The following is a 14,939-nucleotide window of genomic DNA, read 5'->3' as shown; positions in this document are numbered from 1 at the left end:
TTTACAAACCACGCATCGCGCATTCAAACTTCCTATTCCTTAAATAACACAACTGTTGAGCTAGCAGACACCTACAAGTACCTGGGACTTAACCTGCACTGTGACCTGACATGGAATCATCATATCGACATCATTCTTGCATCCGCCAACCGCTCATTGGGTTTTTTAAAGCACAGACTAAACATGCTCCATCTAACCTCCGCAAACTTGAATACACAACTCTCCTCAGACCTAAAATTGAGTACGCATCTGCCATTTGGTACCCTGACAAAGCATACTTAGTTGACAAAATTGAATCACTTCAAAATCGTGCCGTTCGTTTCATCTTTTCAGATTATTCACGTCATACCAGCGTCACGGCTCTAAAACATCGCGCATCTTTACCTATCCTATTAGATTGACGTAAACTGTCACGTTTATCATTGTTTCATAAACTGTACCATCACTATTCTCTTCATCCTGATTTATTTTCATCGACACCGACCATCTTTCCCCGACGGGACCATGCCTTAAAAGTGACGCGTGTGAAATGCCACACTTCCAAATATTCACAATCCTTCATACCTCGCACAATTGTGGATTGGAATGCCCTACCATCTCACATTGTAAATTTTACAGATCCGACCAAATTCCAAGAACTTTTACACACTTACTTCGTATGTTAACTTTACTAAAAAGTGCTTTTATAGGTTCTAGAGCTCCTTCAAGATTTTTTGTTTGTTTTCCTTCTTTCTTGGTTTCTTTTTTTTTTTCTTTTTTTGCCTAACACCCACTTGTATTTATTTGTTTGCCTATTAACGTGCTTCTAGTATTCTTTTTTTTTTCGTTCTCAGTGTATCCTGCCCCCTATGTAATACCCTCCTAGTGAGGGACTTTAGGGGTATTTTTGAATAAATAAATAAATAAATAAATAAACAAAAAGAATCGAATGTGCTGTGTACCGCAGTATAGTTATCGCTCAGTGCCGGAAAAAGACAGCGTTCATACCTTTCTTGAGATAAAAAAGCCCGAAAGGTTTGGATAACTATGCTCCGCATTGGAAAAGGTGTCAGCAACACAATGGGGTTTGCAGTAGTCACTTCACGAGAGCTGACTTCTTCTGGAGCAAAATCCGGAAGTTTAGTTCGCTCTCTCGTTATTGATGCTGTGTTTTTCGTGCAAGTTGAGTGTGTCGTCTAATTATAGATGGTCTGCAGCGACTGAAACCGCGGTTGAAGAAAGGCGCCGTGCCACCACTTAACATTCTTATGCGCACGCACGAGAAGAAAGTGAAGCCAAGAATCAACAAGAGAACGTCATTGTTCTTTCATTAACGCGCTGGTTCCGTTTAAAATATGCTGCCGCTTTCCATTTTGTGCTTTGTTGGGTTGTTTGTGCTTCGTTCTCTTTTTAGCATTATGTGTGATTACTGTTTTGAACTTGCTTCTTTTTTTTCTTTCTCGAACCCCCCACAGGAATGGGCGATGTAGGTATTTGTAATAAATAAATAAACGTGTTACTGGGGCATCGTCGTTTCCGACAGCGCGCTGAAAGCACAGCACAGCTGACTTAACAGGCCCTGCCGTAGAGGCATCAGCGTTTGATATTTAGTTTCGCTATTTTTATTATTATTTGTAACCTGCATAAACGCCGTTAGAGCTTTGCTTGTAAAAACAGCCCACAAAATTATAATTTACTCGCATTATTCGAACTTAACCCGCCACAATTGCGCAAGGGGCGATAACAAAACGCTGGGCTCGGTTGCGTCTACCGAGCTCCGCTTGGTGCCTAATGAATGTTCGTAAAGTATGCTTGAACAGTTTTACGAGCATGGATGGAAGTGTAGCATCCTCTATAGAATCTGCGCCAAGAAACGTTCACGCTGCATGGTTGGCTGGAGACGCCATTCGGTTGCAGGCACAATCCGTCGATGCCCAGCTTGTCATCGGTGGCCTCCCTGATGCCGCAAAACACTGCGACTGGCGTTATACACTGCTTCGCCTTCGACAGAGCACCTTCGTGTCTCATCAAAAAGGGAAAACGTACGTGGCCTCAAGAGACACTAATGGGCCCGGATCGGCTTTTTCCCCCAGACGTGCGTGCTTAGGCGACGTCCCGATCATCGTCCCATCCTCCATTTTGGATACCCCGTCGCGCCACCTATATTCGCTAGAAAGTGCGACGTTCGCACTGTCCAGCGAATATAGGTGTCAGCATCGGCTGCATCGGCGCCAGCATCAGTCAACATAGGTGTCAGCATCGGCTGGGCCGCGCCGTGTTCGGCGGCGTGGTGGTATTTCGGCCGCCGCGCGTCGGCGCGCGCGTCGTTACCGAGATGCCTCGAGCAGCACACCGCCGTTGCCACCCCTGCCTCGGCGGCAAAGATTGCTCGTGTTTTCACGTCTGCAGTGTGCTGGTGTAATTTTTTTACATCGAAGCTGTTTGTGGATATGGTCCGCAAATTTCAAAAAGCTGTTTAGGTCTTGGGTTCCGTGTATTGGGGCACCGCGGAGCCAAAAAATACATTGCGGCGAAGTCAACTTTATCGCGTACTGTCAACTTTTGGCGCCTGTAGCTCTTGTTTAACGAAACTTTACCAAAAGCAATATTATGACGATTGGACGCAAGGACAACTTCATAATTACTTCGAGTTTTAGTTGCGACAAATTAGTTCACAGTGAAGTTCTAAACGTTACAGAATATTTCCCGTCTGCTTTCGATACATGGCCTCGAATGGTTATATACCTACATGGCCTCGAATGGTCTCGGTATGGTTATAAAAACAGCCTCAACACTTGTTGAATAGAAAGTCGCATGAAAAGTTATATAACAACTGGCTGCTATGATGACTATTACAGTATGCCGAATTTCAGTTACTGGCGATAAATACTTAGCCGAAGCTGTAAACGTACGAGCGGTACAGAAAGCGACTGTAACCGGTGCTTTGTGAAAATATCTAGCAAAAATGTATAAGACAATTAGCCGCTGAGAGGACCATATCAATACGGGGAGTTCTATTTTCTTTACTTAATTTGTTAGTTGAAGAAAATTATTTTAAGTAGCAGCATCTACTTCAAGCGTCCTATTGCAACAAGTAAATTTATTATGTATATGTTTGCTTAGGGAAGCTGTCAATCGTACCCTCTGCGTGTAACATGAACTGCACTGTATGCCATCACGCGTGATACAGTCGACATTGACATAGGGAATATTAATTAAATTACTGTAAGGAAACAATTTTCTCTTCGTTACTAAAATAACTACAATACTCTGATAGGAATGCGTCAGTAACAAGTTCCAAGAAGAACTCAAATAAGGCGAATCGGGAATTAAGTAACGATTAGCCTTGCAGGTGAGTCGGATCCTGGCTAAATTACTGGAATGGCACCCGGACTCAACAGATCCTTGCACATTGTACCACTTCAGCCAGTTTTTTGTTTTGTCTTGTTTTTCACCATTTTTCTAATCGTGCGAGAATCAGGAGGGGGAAACTAAGCCCCTTCATTTCAAAAAGCGTGTGCGGGGAGCTTGAGCCTCCGCGGCACTCCACCCCCCCCCCCCCCCCCCGGAGCCCCTGTTGATATGTACACATTTTCCAACCATGTTTGAGATGTGCATTGCATACAGCTTTCTAGTCACGCATCCACCTTCACGGAGGAAAATATTTGCTCGCAATTTCTTGTGTCCTTATACAGTCGGTAAAGCGCTTGCCTATAACACTGCTTTCGTACTTTCAGCCTTATCCTGCCTCGCCCGAGCGGGATTTCAACTACTACTGGGATTTGAGCGGGAACTACTGCGGTGTTCTCTCGCGTCTAGGCCCACCCCTCTTGTCTTCAATCTGTTTCTAAAGAGAATATCTCGGAAGTTCTTAGATGTACCTAGTTTCAGTTGAAATATCAAATTAGACAAAACGTTTTACCGACTACACGTTTCCTGCTCTGTGGCTTATGTCCTGATCCCTCCTTAACAATATATTATAACAGTTTCAATCGCGTATTTGATATCCCAATCTGGTGATGTTCGAAATTGGTATAGTTTCGGGACACTAAATGTTATGACTTTATCTGTGTTTGCTAATCAAATACTGACTGTGTCTTCACTTGCTATAGCCTAGTTTGTAATGTTGATGCACATTTTCTGCCTACCTTTCCTCCTGAGGGTGTTTTTAGCCAATTCAGACTTCGCAGTCTGTGTCAAATATACAGAAAAGCTTGCACGAAAGAGAACTTCCTTTTTAGATGCGACGCATCTCATTCACCCGCCTTGTCCATGCATGCATGCGTCCATCCGGCGTCGTTGTCCGCGCCCTCCCCCATTCTCCTCGCCGCGCCAGCTGCGCTCTCCGCCGCTCTCACCGCAGCGCCATCTGCGGTTTAGCGCTCGCTCTTCGCAATGCCAGCGGCGGGTTTGCGCTCGCTCCTCGCAATGCCAGCTGTGCGTCGGCGCACGCTAGCGCTCGGTTAACGCATGCGCATGCGCTGCTCTCTCTCATTCCCCTCACCGTTATGCGGCGGTATAAAACGCGGTACCTGCGCCGCTCCGCTCCGTCGTTCCAGCGCCGGTGCTCCGATGATCAACGCTGCTTTGAATGGAGTCTAACGACAACAAATTACGCCAACCTCCCCTCGCGGGTACCCCGCAGTAGACGGAAATGCATCATACGCGTTCACGGCACGTTTCACGCGATGGCAGGATCAACCCAACGGAAACGCCGAGGGAAACTCACGATGCGTCGAATCTAGACACGGTTCCCGCGAGGGGAGGTGATCGCAATTTTTCGACCTACAATTCCTTCAAACAAGCTTGTTTTTGTACGGTTCGTGCTGCGTGTTAATCTGAGCTAAGACATTTCTTGAACACTTTGGCACCAAAGCGAAAACGGCACGGATGTTGTTTTGGTGACAAGCTCACGGCAAGTCACTTGATTCGCTATCCTCCAGCACTTCGCGATGCGAGCGTCGCAGGCAGCTAACATACAAGGAAGAAGTTCACGACGTTAGTTTTCAGCGCCAATACACGTTTTGCAGCAAGCAGTCAGGAAAGTATGCCAACTAGCGTTTATTATAAGACCCGACACAACCGCATTACCGTGAAACAGCTGCGGCGAAAGGTGTCTGCTACGGGCGGGGGCTCGCACGGGCATCTCGGAGCCGACAGCAGTGCCGCCGCATCGGGATGAATTGTGGGTGCCTCTCCGGCGCGCCGATGCTGACACCTCCCCTTCTACCCTTATAGCCACCATACCTATGCCGTGCACGTAGTATTAACTCTATGCCCGCACGGAACGGTGGTGCCACCTCTCCCGGGGGGGGGGTTGGGATGGAGGCGACGAACCACTGGAGCGCGGCACCAGTTTCAGCGCAACGCGTCTATCCCGAACCGCGCGCCGGCTCGGGATCGCGCGCCGCGGTTCTCCACGATTCCCACTACCTGTATTTTGCCTGTAAGTGCTCACGAAGGCTGCTTTCTGGCAACCTGCGACGCAGGTCCTGAATGTTGGATCTCGGTCCGCGGGAAAAGACGCCCTTGACTACATCCTCAAAAAGGACAAGGAGATCGAGGGCATCTTCTCTCGCCAATCCCGCACGGAGACGGGGCCGTTCTACATTCTGGGTAGCCTGCACGACTCGACCCCCGAGAACGTGTGGATGGACTCCATCAACAAGAACCTGGTCTCCGACAGCTACAAGCAGACGGTCGACAAGGAGATATTCGTTACCGGCCTCGCAGAGATCAAGTACGGGAGCCTCGAATCTATGCAGCCAAAAAAACCCTCTCCATTCTATTACTGCCAATGCGGCTGGAAAAACCAAATGGAAAAATTCAGTTCCCTTGCACTCGATGACCAGCAGAGCTCGCAGCAGACAAACAAGTGCACGAAGCCAGCACAGGAAATTCGCTGTAATGTTAGAGTCGTACTAGCGGGTAATTTTCAAGATATCTACATTAGATTTAATTATAAGTACGGGAGTCTGCAATCTGTGCAGGCAAAAAAAAAATAAACTCTCCATTCTTTTACTACGAATGCGGCTGGAAAAACCAGATGGAAAAAATTAGCAGTGGCTTAGCTCGGCTATGCCAGGATATACTTAGCGTGAGCTAAGGTTCAGCTGGTCATTCTTAGGCTTCCTGGTGGTCTAGGATTAGCTGATTATCATGCTTATTGCTGCTAAAACGATTTACAATCCAATCTAATCCGGTCCAGTCCAGTTCAGTCCAATCCAGTCCAGTTCAGTCACTGCTCCTCGCACATGCGAAGCGCGGCTCTCCAGGAGCCACGAGAAACGGCTATCAAGCGGCTCCCGCGCAGCGTCAGACTTGTCTACTGGGCAACCGAGGCGCACAGCTAGGCACGCGTCGGCGCCAGTGCGTCTGCCGTGGCAAGGACGTCACTCCTCTGGAATGCGCAGACCACCGAATGTGAAGACCCCATTCTCCACACACCCGTACTCCACTTGGATTGGATTTCCAATACATACAATCCATTTTAATCCAATCCAAATCCAATCCAACCCAATCCAATGCTCCTCGCGCTTGCCCAGCACGGCCCTTCAAGGTCCACGCGAAACTGCTCAACCTCGGCCAGTGTAGCTTACGCTACGAAATTCAGGTCCCTTGCAATCTTAGAAGAAAGATGACCAGCGGAGCTCGGCGCATACCAAGAAGTGCACGAAGCGAGCACGTAGAGGAAATTCGGTGTGATGATAGAGTCGTCCTAGTGGGTGGTTTTCGAGATGTCTACATTAGATTGAGATGTACAGAACGTTAATCAGAAAGCTGGCTTTTCCACGAGGTGGAGTTTTATTGACGCGACTCAATTTTGACGCATCGCTTCGGATTCCCGCTCTCGAAATTCGGGTCTTGTGCGTCGTCAGCTCTGCCGTTCTGTTCCGCGCTCCCGCTGCCGCTCGGGCCATTCGCAGGGCATTGGGTGAAAGGTCGCCCGCCGGCGATCTACCCTCTCCTCCTTCAGAGCTTTTTCTGATTACCCAGCACCATCGATGATGATGGCGATTGCTATTGAGTTTCCCTTTGTAGCGAGGTGATGATGTGTCATCTTAATAAAAAAATTTCACCATCTTCCCGCAGGGGAGCCCTGACTAGTATGCGAAGCAGCCATGGGGTCGACTCAAGTTCCCATTAGTTTTCAGTTCGATCGCGGCGTTGCGGGAGGAGAATGAGGGTAGCGGAGCGAGCGCGCGCGTCATTTATACCACGGAGCTTCAGCGGCGCCCACAGCGGAGAATGCAGCAGCTACTGTCACGTCTCTAACCCTAAGCTGCTTCGCATTATCGCACACACAGCCGCAGGTGTTGCCATTTGTTGCGCGATCCCGGAGAGGAGAGGAGCTTCGGTGAGGAGAGGATGAATGCCGGTGAGAAGAGGAGCGTCGGAGAGAAAAAGAGGAATGCCTCGCATACTACTCAGGGTCCCCATACGGGAAGATGACGACGGTGGTTGAACGCGAAGCTATCTCGTGATGAATTCTTTGGTTGGCCAATAACTAGGCGCATCCTGCCACAATCATCATCACCGGTGCCTGGCCAGGCACGCGCAGTGGGGGTTCGGACGGCGGACAACGACGAGGGAGGGAGGGACACAGCCCCGAGCATGAGATGCTTCGCATCTAAATGGACTAATATACCTATGTTTTATCATCATCATGATCATCATCATCATCATCACCAGCCTATCTACGCCCACTGCAGGGCAAAGGCCTCTCCCATAATTCTCCATTTACCTCGGTTTTGTGCCAACTGTGACCAATTTATCCCCGCAAACTTCTTGATCTCATCTGCCCATCTAACTTTCTGCCGCCCCCTGCAAGGCTTGCCTTCTCTAGGGGTCCACTCCGTTACCCTTAATGACCAGCGGTTATCTTGCCTTCGCATTACATGCCCTGCCCACGTCCATTTCTTCTTCTTAATTTCTACTAATATATCTTTACACCAGTTTGCTCCCTGACCCACTCCGCTCTCTTCTTGTCTCTTAATGTTACACCTATCATTTTCCGCTCCATTGCCCACTGAGTAGTTCTCAATTTAAGTTGAACCTTAAGTTGAACCTATGTTTTATACTTATTGTTTAATACTGGCGCTGCATAGGGCAGGCACAAAAGACTTATTAGGCACAAAATACTTTTTTTTCTGTTACAGGTGGTAGCGGTCTTAGGCAATATTCCCCTCAATGCTTTTCGTCCACAAGCATTCGAAATTTATTTTCGTCGTCTCGAAAGCCTTGAACTTAAGTTCCTCCGTACTACCCTTAAATCCCAGGGCATCTGAAAGCCGAATATTTACCTCATGTAGATTTGGATAGATACCCCCGCATTCCAATACTATGTGCCGCATAGTTTGTTTCTTCTCCGCAGACCACGCATACCCCGTGTTCGCAAGCGACCTGCTCTTGCCTAAAAAAAGCAAAGCACTGGCCTGTGAAGTTTCCTTTTTGATGTCAAATTTCTCAGCACTGTACATCTCTGTCGGCGTTTTAGCTTGCATTTTTTTCTCTACATTTATTCGTTTTTATCAACCTTGCTACTCTTTTGGTTTCTTTGGCTGTTTTGGCTTCTCCAGTGTTCTTTCTGTATTTCATCATTAGCGTTCTAGTCTTCCTTAGCCACTGCGAGTCCATGCTTTTCAAGTATAGGTACCTAAAAACCTTAGCTGTCCACCTATGTTGATCCATAGCTGTCAGCCTTCTCTAAAAGCATGTTTTACTCTGCGCTTCTCGAACTTCAAACGACGCCCAGCGATCGGCTGCCGGCGGCGCAGTGCGCTGCCGCCAGCCCATCACGGAGGCCGTGATGCTAAAGCAGCGGACAGGCGACAAGGCCCGACTTAGAAGAGCTCAGCTGCTAGAACGAGATGCTCGCCGCCTTGGAAAATTGCTCTGAGAAACCAAAGTAGAAGAGATACAGTAATTTTGGAAAAGGAGAACCCGTATTCGAAGATGTGAAAATTGGGTTATAGGAAACAAGAAATTAGAGAATTCATCGAGCACTTGCTCCCGTTTTTTCGAAGGCCAGCGACTCTCAGAAATTCTCCACTGCTGCATCGCGTTTGCGTCCCTCTCGTCGCTTTCGTTTCTTCGTAGTTTGACGCGAATTACCCCCGAAATATTTTGCGAAAATTTGACGCGAACTGCCGTGCACCTGCAGCCACGTGTACCTGTCATGGCGCACGCATCAGGCTGATTCTTGTTCCATTCTACCAGGGTGCCGGGTTGACGCTGTGGTTAGAGCACCTGCCTGCTGCTCTGGCGACTCGCGCTCAAATCCCACACGAACCCGATTTATTAGGGGCGAAGCACCTTACGACCTCGCTTTGTCCGGTGCTTGGCGTCCGTATAGAGTGTTGCGCATGCGTGAGGAGCAATGCATTAGATTCATCATCATCATCACCAGCCTATCTACGCCCACTGCAGGGCAAAGGCCTCTCCCATTATTCTCCAAATACCTCGGTCCTGTGCCAACTGTGACCAATTTATCCCCGCAAACTTCTTGATCTCATCTGCCCATCTAACTTTCTGCCGCCCCCTGCAACGCTTGCCTTCTCTAGGGATCCACTCTGTTATGCATTAGATTGGATTAGATTAAATTGAATTGTATCGGATTTCATTGGATTGGAATAGTATATACTGTACTCACGTGTTGTCACTCATTTACATGCGCTAGTGGGCAATGTCACGGGTGATTTACGGTAAGAATGATCCCCAGTGCGTCGCCCACTCATCATGCTTCGCCCACTCATCAGATGCGTGAATTTTGTTCTCTTTTACAGCGGCGACCATTTGGTTTGATAACAGCGCTAGGACAGGACACAGAGAAGGCGACACGAGAGTGGGCGCTGCCTTGTTGCCTTCTCTGTGTCCTGTCCTAGCGCTGTTATCAAACTAAGTATGTACGAACAAGCCCGCAATAACACAGTTTTTCAGACCATTTTGGTACCGCTCTTGTTGAAAGGCCGACGACGACTACTGTCATTTTTCACCGTTGAGGGGATAGCTAAGCCATTTTACGTCCGCGACAGAGACCGTGCATTCGGAAGCGCTCAATTTCACGGGGCGCTCCACACCACGAGCCGTTTTGTAGCGCGAGCTTAAAGGGACCCTGCCACATTTTTTAAAATTCTTTTTTTACAAATATTAAGTGCTTTCAAGCCGTAACCGATAAACCCATTCAGTACTTAGAGTAGAGAACCGCAAACTACCTCAGCTAAAAACTAGTGCTCTATGCCTATCAGATAACTTAGAAACTTGCTCAACAGATTTTTCTCTCTTGCTCGTTCTGGGCTTTCTTTGACCGCTGGAATTACGTCATTAGAGTGGTGTAGCGGCTATTGGCTGGCCTCCTTTCAGTTGCAGCAATGAACGCGTTCGATAGCCAGTTTAAAAAGAAAGTCACAAAATCAGTGCAGAAACGCAAGGCGCATCTACTGCAAAGCGCGGATCGCCTAGTGCCGCTCCGTGCTGGCGATAACTATAGCTTTCCCAGTGCTTCCAAACGCGAAGTAACAAGTGAAAGGGCTTATCGGAAGTATTGCAGGGTCCCTTTAAACTCGGCAGTGGCGACAGGTGGGTCCTTCCGAAGTGTCACTTCGCGTGAGGCGCTCGACACCGGGAGCTTGAACTCGGCAGTAGCGAGAGGTGGTCGTCCACGTCAGTGCAACGGTAATGGGAGGATCGGAAGAATGCAGCCGAACGAGCAAATAGACAAACAGAAAAATTCACCATCGTCGTAAGCTCTCCACTACACTGCGGCAGGAAGGAGCAGAGGCGCAACGCGTAGGAGACAGACCGAAGCCATTCGTGTGGGGCGTTCAATTAGACATTCATGTTTTTGCATTCAGCACAAATACGAAGTTCTTAGGTTTCTTTTAAAAGGCTAATGAAGGCCAAACACAACTTTGCCTGATTTGAAGGCAACTCACTCAGCTTCATTCTGGCCACGAAAGATGGTTTTTAACCAAAAAAAAAGGTTGGCTGCAGTCCACGCTGTGAAGGTGGTTGGAAAGTAGAGCTTTAAACGACACTCACAACAATTGCCCATGCGACCTCACTTGAATTCATACATGTGGCTCTGCAAAGAGCGAAATTAGAGATTCTGCAGCCGTTACCTCCAACTGCGGCGTCCCGAACGCTGCAGCAGCGTCGGCATTGACCGGGCTAGAGCGGCGGACGCCGCCGCCGCTGTAGCCCGGCAGTGAGTTGGAAGTGAAAGAAAACGGAGAGGAGCGTCTTTCGAAGGGTGAGACAGAGGAACCTAGCCGCCCTGACGTGCTAGCTTGGGGCTACACCACCGCGCGACACAAGCGCAGACAACGAAACTATTCTGTATGTCAGCTTAGTGATTCCCATTTATGCCGATTTAAACTAGTTAGATTAGTAAGTTTGAGATTCGCGAGAAAGCTGAGGGAACTTTTTATAATCGCTATTTAGCAGAACCGGTTCTCATTTCGCCTTTTGTAATACATCTTAAAACACAACCGAATCGGTATTCACCGATTTAGAAAACGTAGTCCCATTCGTGGCAAGCAGTGCTCAAATGGTAGCCTTTCTCTAACGGTGAAAGGTCTGTATATGGTGCCTACATTTTGTTTTCCCGCCCTGAAAACCAATCCTTAACAGATCTTTGCCGTACGATCATCCTAAATCCGTCGGGTCCACGTTACGCAAGACATGCTGTCGAACACGTTATTCCAGCCGTGCGAAGGAAGCGCGCAATGGACGCGAAGCTGCTCCAAAACAGGCCCACAATTGCCGCCTCTGAAGCAGACGACAAAGCCGACGGAATGCGTTACGCTGTCGCGCCCTCCGGGCTGAGAAGGCTCCGGCGCGCGGGGAACGCTGGATACTCCGGGAACGCCGCGCCATCTACAGTGTGCTTCGTGAGGTAAACCCTCCCCCCGCCGCCGCCTCCTCTGCAGCGTTGAGAGTTCGTTCTCTTGCACGCCACTAAAGAACCGTTGATTGGTAGAGCTATAGAAAGCTTCACTTTAACAACGCAAGAAATTGAAAAACTTTCAAATGTAGCGCTTCACGTTGTGGGTAGGGACGCATTAGACTGAAACACTAAAACACAGTCATCAGTCTGTTACCCGCACACTAGCATTCATGTGATACGATTACACGAAACTAAAGGAAGCACTACCATCGCACTACCATCGTTGCTTGGCGGTGGCTTTGGTCGACCGTCGCTAACCACACAAAGAAGGTGCTGTGACATCACAAAAAAAAATCGTCGGAAAGTGGTTGGTTAGTCGCCACTGCATCATATGTCCTCTCCGATGTCTCGTTTTAACGGCAGAGCTGTTAAAGATTTTAGTTCGTGTTACCTGAAAAAAAAAGTACCAATAAAAAAGACCGAGAGCTCGTGAGCATGCGCCTCGTGAGCAGCTCCCGGCGTCGTGCAGGGTTGTGCGTGGGTTTGCGCCACTTCAGGAGCTCACAAAAATACCCACAAAAATTACCCAGCGCTCGTAAGTGAGCGCCTCGCGAGGAGCGTCCGCGGCCTTCGAGAACACTCTGCCCCTGCAGCGTTCGTGGCGTGCTCTTCTCATCGCCAGTTCACGTGCGCTTGCGCCTGAGGTGGGGAACACAGAATTCACCTCGAGCTACAGACGCCGAGTTCACGAAGGCGGTTCTAGCGCGTGCTAACGCGGTCCACTTCGAAAGAGATGTGAAAGCCTGCGGACAAAACGTTCCGGGCTAGCTGCCAGTGATGGAAAACTTCCAGCGGCAAGTTCGGCAATTCACGCGAGCTGCAACAGCCGTGTCTCCGACGAAGGGAGAGGGGACACCAGCTCTGCTGTTTCTCCAGGCTTGCACCACCAGTGCAAGCTGCGCCAATTTTTCGTCTTCGAAGTTAGCTGTAATACTGATATCGTTGCAGTCGGGACACAGCGGTATTTTTAATGAACCAAACTTGTGTTTTGTCTTCACGGCCCCCCCTTAGCCTCCACGCGCTTCTGGGTGAGTCTTCGAGCGCTGCCCGCGTGTTTCCCGCGCGCCGTGCAGGAAGGTGATCGACCTGCTGACCGGGGACAAGGAGACCGCCGTGCACATGGCGACCTACCTGGCGGTGAACGTGGCCATCGACCTCCTCCGGTACGACTACTTCCGCCGCTACGAGCAGCAGCACGCCCGGGACGTGGTCGCGCTGTGCCTGAACACCACGCGCCGCTTCCTCTACTACTCGTGGGCCTACCTCGTGGCGAACCTGACCGTGAACGCGACGGCCTTGGACAACAGCCTCACACTGTACGACGACATTCTCCACGGCGTCGCCGAGCACATGAATCTAACAGAGTGGATGGAGGTGCCCTCGCGCCTGGAAGCCGTCAGGAAGGTGCTCGAACTGTTGCCCATCGCTCTGTCTTCCCGTTACTGCAGGGATGTGTCTGGAGCATAGAGTTTCACACTAATATACACTAGAGCGAAATGTGTCGCTGTAGTCGCGGGCCGCCGTGGGTGGCGCCATTGCCGCTAGCGGCGTTCCTCGCCTACAATTAGCTAGCCATATGGCTTCTTTGTTTGTTTCGAAGCCAAAATCAAGAAAAAAGGAACATGTCGTTTTCTTGTTCATTGTGCATGAAGCTTCTACATAATAACTGACTAACTAATCTTTTTGGAGGTTCAATTTTATAATACCAAAATAAATTTGATGAACTTTCCACAGTAGTATTGTTGGTTTTTTTCAGCCAAAGCCAACTTCTGAGCCTGTTCATGAGCCATGCCAAGGACAAGTGGAACGTGCCTGCCCGGTACATGACGGAACGCTCGCTGAAGCACAGCTTCCCTAGACAGTGGCGCCAGATTTCCCTCTTGTATATGCTAGTATGAAACTCCGGTCTAGTGTGCCGTCCGATGAAACTATTAGCACTCAACTAAAACGGCGTCCACCGGCGTTTCGATGAGAAAATGCCGCGTCTGGCACTACTTCGCCCTTCATTATCGTAACTAACACAAACTAACATAACGAACAGAAAACAAATCTTTTAAAACTTCGAAAACTAACCCAAGCCATAAAAATTATGATTGTACCTAAAAATATAAAAAACTAAATAAAGGAATTAAGAGCCAGACTAAAACCACCGTACTCAGTAACACGAAGCTGAGACGGAACCTCTGCACCACAACGGCAGACTTTCTTGTATCAGCCCAGTCTTAAAAATTTGTGGCCGGACGGCACTTTAGCCGTTGCTGTGGCTATGAGCTGGAGTGCCATCGGACGGCACTCTAGACACTGCGTTACTGTAACCCAACGTCACCCTAAAGCGAAAGCAAAGACTACGCACAGTGTTTTGTGAAAGTTTGCCTTTTCTTGGTGTTTCGCAGCCTGCCGTCTGGTTATCTGTACTGGATTGTTGGATTCATCCTTTCACTTGCGCCGAGGGTACACACAGACAAACCAGGTGGGGCGCCATCGATAGCCAGACGGAAACACCAAGCGCAGGCAAAGCAGCGGTTTCACTCTCGCCTAGTCACGTGATACAGCAGAAGCGAGGCTCCGAGCGTGCGAAACGATCAGAATGGCGCGCTGGGCGCGCCGGCTGCTGAAGGCCACTTGCGACGCGATGAATGACCTTAAAAGCTGTAGCATTGTAGACCTTTCGCTCTAATATACACAACTGAAAACGAGGATTGGTGGAATGTTTGAACCCGCCGAACCACCTTTGGGCTTCAACCTTTAGAACATAAGCTCCCCCCGACTACGAAGTAACTTGGCTGCTAACAACGGAGCCACCGTAGGTCATTCCGCTTTCGCACAACTTTAAATTGTTGCCATTTACGTATATTTTTGTAACGAGTATCTGTGTACGACGATCACAGGTGTGGTGTAACACGCTTCACAGTTGGGCATTATACTTGCGTGCGTGTGTCTGTGGAGGGAGTGCTTGTATATTAGAGTGTACGGCAAGGTGTGTAATATTTTATCTGCTTTACGAGCACTATCG

General features: G+C 49.0%; 1 protein-coding gene across 1 annotated transcript in view; it reads left to right on the top strand.

Moving 5' to 3' along the window:
- The window catches only part of LOC144163857 (neprilysin-1-like), a 45,959-nt gene that overhangs the window by 17,757 nt on the left and 13,263 nt on the right, over positions 1-14,939 (top strand). The window contains exons 4-5 of the mRNA XM_077694537.1: positions 5,469-5,719; positions 13,000-13,364. Of these exons, the coding sequence (XP_077550663.1) occupies positions 5,469-5,719; positions 13,000-13,364 (616 nt within the window). The remainder of the gene's footprint in view (positions 1-5,468; positions 5,720-12,999; positions 13,365-14,939) is intronic.

This window comes from Haemaphysalis longicornis, unplaced genomic scaffold (genome assembly GCF_048455015.1).
Source record: "Haemaphysalis longicornis isolate Haplotype H1 unplaced genomic scaffold, Haemaphysalis longicornis Haplotype H1 scaffold_13, whole genome shotgun sequence".
Taxonomy (NCBI): Eukaryota; Metazoa; Arthropoda; class Arachnida; order Ixodida; family Ixodidae; genus Haemaphysalis; species Haemaphysalis longicornis.
Note: the sequence above shows the minus strand (reverse complement) of the source record. Positions and strands in the feature narration are given on the sequence as shown.